This window comes from Carlito syrichta, unplaced genomic scaffold (assembly GCF_000164805.1).
Source record: "Carlito syrichta isolate Samal-C Ts95f unplaced genomic scaffold, Tarsius_syrichta-2.0.1 Scaffold302276, whole genome shotgun sequence".
Taxonomy (NCBI): domain Eukaryota; kingdom Metazoa; phylum Chordata; class Mammalia; order Primates; family Tarsiidae; genus Carlito; species Carlito syrichta.
Window position 1 is genome coordinate 397,881 of NW_007246372.1, and position 7,720 is coordinate 405,600.

At 54.7% G+C, this 7,720-nt stretch overlaps 1 protein-coding gene across 1 annotated transcript in view; it reads right to left on the minus strand.

Moving 5' to 3' along the window:
- Window positions 1–7,061, minus strand: part of GAL3ST1 (galactose-3-O-sulfotransferase 1) — a 7,704-nt gene extending 643 nt beyond the window's left edge. The window contains exons 1-3 of the mRNA XM_008056203.2: window positions 6,991–7,061; window positions 1,568–1,707; window positions 4–730 (exon numbers count right to left, since the gene is read on the minus strand). Coding sequence (XP_008054394.2) covers window positions 4–730; window positions 1,568–1,707; window positions 6,991–7,029 — 906 coding nt within the window. The 5' untranslated portion in view covers window positions 7,030–7,061. The remainder of the gene's footprint in view (window positions 1–3; window positions 731–1,567; window positions 1,708–6,990) is intronic.
- Window positions 7,062–7,720: the final 659 nt, after the last annotated feature.

Genomic DNA, 7,720 nt, shown 5'->3' on the forward strand with positions numbered 1-7,720 from the left:
CACGGGCGAGTCGCGCCGCGCGTTCAGCTTGAAGTACAGCACGTCCTCCAGCTCCCAGCACAGCAGCTCCTTGAGCAGCACCAGCGACTCGTCGAAGTACTCCTGCAGGAGCACCAGGTGGAAGCGGCGCTCCACCTCCAGGATGTGCTCCTGCACCTGCGGGCTGCCCGGGTCCAGGCCGCTGTCGTAGCCCAGGTCGAACCAGAGCAGGTTTCGGAGGTAGTGGGCGTTGTAGCCGTGGGGGTCGTAGTAGCGGCCGGGGTCCTGCAGGAACTCGGCCAGCTTGTCGCGGCCCGACAGCTTCCACGTGAGGGGCACCACCGACCCGAAGTAGTGGAAGGAGGACTCGAAGAGGCGGGCGGGGTCGCGGAGCACGGTGATGAAGGTGGCGTTGGGCGGCACCAGGCCGCGCACCTCGTCGTAGTGGAAGCGCATGTGATTGCAGATGATGTTGAAGCAGGCCCCGGGCCGGTAGTCCTGCACCAGGCTGCGGGCGAAGAAGGCTGGGTAGTCGAAGTCGTTGCGGCCGTTGGGGAAGGCGAACTTGAGCCGGTGCTTCTGGCCGAAGCGGAACAGGATGTTGAGCAGCGTGCTGCTGGCCGTCTTGTGCGTCTTCATGAACACGATGTCCCGCTGTGGGTGGCACCCGCCCGCGGAGCCGTTGGCCAGCAGGGTCGCCGCCTCGGGCTCGGTGGGGGCTGGAGAGCAGGGCGCCGTGGCCTCCGGGGTCCTGCGGGGGGCAGAGCGGTGGGGAGAGCCTCAGGGGGCTGCCGGGCCCCACAGGCCCCGGGTACCTGGAGAGCGAGGCCCGGGGACAGTGGAGGCGGGGCAGCTGGGAGGAGAGGACCGGAGGGGCCTGAGTCCAGGCAGGATGCCAGGGACGGTGGTTTGGCCTCTCGGGCTTCGGTCTCCTCATCTGTGAAATGGGAGAATTAACAGGCCCTATCTGTGGTGTCACTGGGAGTCAAAGTGAGATGAGGGTGTGGGCTGTCTCCTCCACGGCCACTGTGTCATGTGTTTATGGCATGTGTTATGTGTCATGTGTTATGATGACTACTGGGTCACATGGAATTGCCCCCTTGTAGGCCCCAAATAGTCAGTTATCAGCAGCTTCCTCTTGTTCCACGTACTGCCATGCCGGGCCAGGTCTGTGCTGCGTAGTCTCCGGAAGAGGTGGGATCACCTGACGGCTGGGAGCCGGGCCTGGACTCAGAGCCCAGTCTGAATCCAGGCCTGGGCCAGCTGAGTGCTCTTGGACAAGTCACCCTCCCCTGTGGCCCTGTTGGAGCCACAGATGATGATCATCCCGGCCTGTATGCAGGCAGTATTACTTGATTTTCATGCCCCCTGAGGAAGGTTGTGCTATTATCCCCATTTCACAGATGAGCACACTGAGGCCTGGGGTTACACAGTGAGTTCTGCCCTCAGTGAAATTTCTGCCTGGCACCGCATGGTGCAGGGCACGGGGTGGCTGCCCAGGGTCACCAGGACAGGCACTAGGGTGATTCTGGGGCCCCATGGGAGAGCACCCCACCCCCACCCTTGGCTGCCCAGCTGGGCCACTCACGTGGAGGCCAGGCCAGCATGCAGCGGGGGCACGGCGTAGGAGTACAGCAGCAGGAGGAAGCTGGTGAAGAGAGCGCCCAGCACCAGCCCCTTGGCCATGGACTCCCAGCGCTTCTTCTGTGATGGCGGCATTTCAGGCAACTGTGGGGGGCAGCACGCAGCAGGGCAAGCATCAGGAGGCTGGCCCCAGGGAGGCCGGTCCCAGGGAGGCCTCAGGGTGATCTGGGCCTGGCAGCCATGACCTGTCTTTGCCAGCTCTGTGACTACCACCCCCCACCAGGCAGGGACAGAGAGACACTGGAGAGAGAGAGAGAGGCATGGAGAGAGACAGTGACAGGGCTGCAGACAGAGACAGAGGGTGAAGCAACTCAAAGAGACATAGGGGAATGAGGCAGGGAGAAGGTTCTGCTTTAGTTTTTAAGCATGAGTGTCCGTTACCTTATTTTTAAAAATATACCTTTTAGGGCTTCATAATGAAATATTTTTCTAAGTAAAAAGGAAAGGAAGACCCTCTCCCAGTGCCCTGTGACCCCCAGGCCTGAACCAGGGCTGTCTATAGGGAAGGCCAGGGGCTCTCTGGGACCTAAACTTTCACCTTTTAGAAAGCCCAGACAGCCCTATGTGTCCCCTGTGCCACCCCTCCCCCAGTGCCACAAGTGAGATGCCCAGTGAGGGGCCAAAGCCCCTTCTCTCTCCTCATTGGTCTGTAGACAGATGGAGAAACTGAGGCTCCAAGCTGGGAAGAAGAGGGCTCAGGTCACACAGCTGGCCAGGCCTCTGCCCACACAAGCTCTCCTTCTCCAATGCCCAGCAGGTAGAGCTGCCCAGTTAAATTTAAATTTGAATTTCAGATAAACAATGAATACACTTGTTTTTTGGTTTTTTTTTAGTCAGGCTGGAGTGCAGTTACACGATCACAGCTCACCACAGCCTAGACCTCCTGGCTCAGGCTATCCTTCCGCCTCAGCCTTCCAAGTAGCTGGGACTACAACGCGTGCCACCACGCCCAGCTAACTTTTTTGAAGAGACGAGGTCTCACTATGTTGCTCAGGTTGGTCTAGGACTACTGGGCTCAAGCAATCCTCCCACCTTGGCCTCCCAAAGTGCTAGGGTTATGGCATGAGTCACCATGCCCAGCCTGTTGTTTTAGTCTAAACATATCCCAAATATTGCATGGGACATCGTGATACTAAAAATTATTCAGTCTTCAATTTTAACTGGGTGTCCTGGGTTTTTGCTGTTCTTGTTTGTTTGGGGGAGGTGGTGTAAATGTGGCAGGGGACAGAGACATGGGCTGGAATGAGGGCAGTCCAGGCTGAGCAACTGGAGTCCAGGAGAGCTGGGGCTTGGGGTCCTTCCCACCTCCCCTGCACCTGGCTGCAAAGCCAGGGCTCCAAACTTTCCCACTCTTGTCCCAGCTCATGCTGCACTGGGGCCTAGGCCCCTGAGGCCATGAGAGGTCACACACACTGCGCCATGACTACTCGAATGGCACATCACCACTGTCCCTGAGGGCAGAAGCCGGATAGCCCACCCGGGAGAAGGTCCCACACACGACACCTTGCACAGTCACCCAAGGCATCCATTAACTTCTTCCTGGAGAAAGAGCTCTCCAGGTCTGTCTGATCAGGGGGCACCAATCTCTGAGTCCTCAGTTCATCATCTAGAAATTTCTCCTCCCAGGAGAGGGCATGATGAAGCAATTTGCAGTGGAAGAAACTATACAAGAGGGAATTTGACCTCCCTCGTGACAATGAGATACCCTTGTTCAGGCTGCAAGGTAGACAGGGCTAGGAGCGGGAGGGGGTACTGGAAGTGTTTCTAGGAGGCAGTTATGTCAAAGGAGAAGGTGCATGCTCTCTGACTTTCCACCGTTCCTCAGAAACACAGGCAAGTGTGCAAAATCATGTGTGCAAGGGTGTTCCTGGCAGTTGGAAAAAAAATTAGTAATGGAAAAAAATTAGAGGCAACCTCAGTGCCCCTCAGCAGGGGACTATTATAGAAATCAAGGCCCATTCCCAGAAGGAGTTATCTGTAAATGTTAAAAAAAACAACAAAAAAAATCAAGGTGAAGTTAAGAATACCGTGATCTATTTATGTGAACAAAGAAAGTTCTAGAACAATATACTCCCACTCAATCCATACATGTGAATAAATATACATCTAGACCCAGAAAAAAAATAGCTTGAAGGGTGTATTCTAAACTTTAACAGTGATTTCCTCTGCACAACTGGGGAGAAGCTTAAGGGAATATTTCTCTATATTATGCTGGGACTACTGGCATGTGCTATCATGCCTGGCTAATTTTTTTTTCCTTTCTTTTTTTTTTTTTTTTTTGGTAGAGATGAGGTAAGTTGCTGAGTCTGGTCTCAAACTCCTGGCCTCAAGTGATCCTCTCACCTCAGCCTCCCAAAGCACTGGGATTACAAGTATGAGCCACTATACCCAGCTATGGTTGCATTTTTTAAAAAATCATAAAACTTGCAAGGTGGGGAAAACCAGCCAGCCAGGGTCTGGCAATGGAGGGTCCCAGGAAAGGGAGGTGCCAACCTCAGGCTCAGGTACCCTCAGGCCTATGTTTCAACCTAGCACTGTGACTTCAGACAAGCCAGGAACCCCCACCGAGTATCTCATCTCTAAAATGGGGACACTGATAGCCCCCTGGCTGTGCTCTTAGGAACTTTTCTGGGATGGGGCAGACAAAATGACCAGCACATAGAGGCCCTGGGGCCTGCCTTGGCCCTGAACAAGGAGTGGCTGCTGGGCCCTAGGCCAGGCAGGAGCCCTGAGGGGGACCCTGGGCCTCAGTTTCTCTGACTTGAAAATGAGAAAGGATTAAGGTTCTTGTGGCCTGCTCAAAGCAAATCCCAAGGGCGCAGCAGCCCCACTCACCAGGGTACTTTCTGGAACTCTGGGACGCTGCAGTGGTGGAGGTTCAGGGGTCCCAGCCCAGCAGCAGGGGGCAGGCCAGCCTTCCTGAACCACCAATCAGGCTCCACCTGGCCCCACCCAGCAAGTACCCCCACCCCCGCTGCCCTTCTCTCCTCATTGCTGGCTCACTCATTCATTCCTTCATGGTCCCATTTGGACTTCCTCAAACCTTGGCTGGGCCCTGCCAGCTGCTGCTGTGTCTTGGGCCCTTTTTTCCTCTGGTTTCATTTTTGAGCCCCTGTTCTGAAGCCAGGCGCTGCGTAGGGGCTTCCTAGAACATCTAACTGCACACAGTTACCACTGAGTGGATACCATTTTACCCCACTGTCACCCCCATTTTGCAGATGGGAAAATTGAGGCTGCAGGAGGTGACATGACTTGCCCAGGGTCACTCAGCAAGACCGGGGGAGAGCAGGAATCCAAGTCCAGGTCTGTCAACCTCCAACACTCAGCTTCCTGCTCTGTCCATGGAAGCTCCCGCCCCGTGTGTCCCCAGCCTAACCCCAAGCCCACAGGAAGGAAAGAAGGTGTACACAAGCAAAAGTTCCATCACAGAAGGCAGTGGAAGCCAGGAGCTCTCTCTGAGGAGCACAGCAGTGTCTGGCTGCTGCGGGCCAGGAGCCTGTCTTAAGGAAACAGTCACGAGGCTGTGAGAGTCTAGTGAGAGAATGCACGTCCCCAGGAAGTGATCAATACATATTAATTATTATCATTGCTATTGACCAGGGCCCAGTCTCGGTTCATGGGCATGTGGGAGGAGAAGTCCCCTCTGTGCCCAGCTGCAGGCAAACCTAAAGATGACTCATCCCTGAGTTCCCTGAGCCTGGCACCTGGTGAACGTTTGATGAATGACCCCCCATGACCCTCAGGGATATATAGGGCAAGGGCAGAGAGTGTCATGGTTCAGGCAGAAAACACCTCATGGAGACGCAGGAGACAGCCCTTGTGTGACACCTACAGGTAGGAGTCATATGTGTGTGCTCATGTATAGAAAAGCCCCCATGAGGGAGAGCTAAAAAAGGGAGTCATACATGTAAGAGGTATGCATGAGAGCCAGCACCACCTTGGGGCTGGGTTTGAATCCCAACTCTGCTGTTTCCTTTCTGTGTGCCCTAGGCAAGGTTATGCCCCTCTCGCGGCCTCAATTTCTCCAAAATGTTGATGCAGGTTGAGCAACCCTAATCCAAAAATTCAAAATCCAAAATGCTCCACATTGCAAAACTTTTTGGAAGTGAGTCGAAATCTTGCTGTCATCCAGGCTGGAGTACAGTGACATGATCACAGCTCACTGCAGCCTCAACCTCCTGGGCTCAGGCAATCCTTCCGCCTCAGCCTCCCAAGTAGCTAGGGCTATAGGTGTGCACCACCATACCCAGCTAGTTTTTCAATTTTTTGTAGAGAAGAGGTCTCACTATGTTGCCCAGGCTGGTTCTGAACTCCTGGTCTCAAGTAATTCGCCTGCCTCAACCTCTCAGAGTGCTGGGATTATAGGCATGAGCCACTGTGCTCAGCTCCAAAACTTTCTGAGTGCAGACATGATGCCACAAGTGGAAAATTCCACATCTGACTTTGTGTGACGGGTCGCAGTAAAAACACAGGTGCACAATGTGGTTTATTCATCATCTCCAAGAGAAAAATAAATGCCTTCAGGCTATGCATATAAGAAACATAAATGAATTTCATATTTAGACTTGGGTCCCATCTCCAAGATATATCATTATGTACAGACAGATATTCCAAAATCCGAAAATATCTGAAATCCGAAACACTTCTGGTTCCAAGCATTTTGGATAAGGGATACCAGATCAACTGTCCCTCTATTGCAGGGTGCTGTTGGATTCTCTACATTCCACAAGGAATGTACCCAGCCTGGGGAGTGCACAGAGCAGACACTCACTGAGTGTGGCCTGCCACTATTTTTCTTCTTCTCCTTATTACACTCCCAGGGGGCTGGCCGCGGCCCCATCGAGGTGTGTGCCACAGTGGAGACTTATAGGTAGCTGATTGCTCTGGGTCTGAGGACAATCTCAGTGCAGCCTGAACCTCCCAGCCAAAGACAGGGAGGCAGGGAGGCCAAGCCTCAGAAAGGGGAAGGGCACCCTCGAGGTCACACAGCACAGCAGCAGCAGAGCGACCTGGGTTTCCAGCCTCCTCTGTCCACAATAGTGACAACTGCAGGTACTCAGGACAGACGATTCCCCCTGGCCAGCCCACCCTATCAATTCCTGCCTTTCTGAATTTCCCCAGCCCTGTGGCCTCCATCAGTGCAGACAGCTGGCAGCAGTCTAGCCCAGTCATCCTCCTGCTCAGTTGAACTGATATCCTTCAAGGAACAAAGGAGGAACAGGACTCACCCCCACACTGTGCACACAGGGAAACCGAGCCCAGAATGGGAAACCTTCTGGCCTAGGGCATCACCACCAGGCAGGCCTCCCTCCCAGGGGGTCTGCTCTCCTGGTGACCCCTGTGTGGGGACAGAGGAGACACACTTACCTCAAGCTGTGGCTGGCTGCCCCTTTTCTCTCCCTGCATGAACCACGTCCGACTCCCAGGCTGCCTCTGCGGTCACTGGGAGACAGGAACGCTCCAATGACACCCAGCAGCAGGCTAGCTGGCTTCCTCCCGCTTCAGCGGGTATGAATATTCATGAGTTCTTTCCCTGGGGACAGCAGGTGGCACACCCCAGTACTCTGCAGGTGTTGCCCTGGCCCTCTGTCCCTACTGGACAGCCCTGGGCGGTCCCCGCCCCTCTCTGGACCCCAACAGCTGGGCAGCTCTTTCATCCAAGGGCACAGCAAGATTCCAGGTGTCCTTGGGCCAAGGACACAGCAACCGCAGAACCCTGCAGAGAGCCCAGAACTGGCTCTGAGGCTATGGGAGGACCAGGGAGGTGGGGGGGGAGGTAAGGGGGAGTCAGGGGGCTAATTGCTCCACCTATTGCAGCTCATTAAGTCTCACAGCTGCCCTGTGCATCAAATACCTCTGTTCGTTCTCTCCCCAGGTGAAGAAGCCAAGGCTCAGAGAGGTGGAGTCACTTGTCCAAAGTCACACAGCTAGCAGAGAGCAGACAAAGCCAGAGTCCAAGTGCAGCCTTGCCAAACTCCAGGGCTTAAAGATGCTGAGACACAACTGGGGAACAATGTGTATCCCAAATCTGTGGGAGCTCAGGTGAGTGAGCAACGAACTTAGCCTGGAAGGCTTCCAGGAGGCAGAGCATCTGACC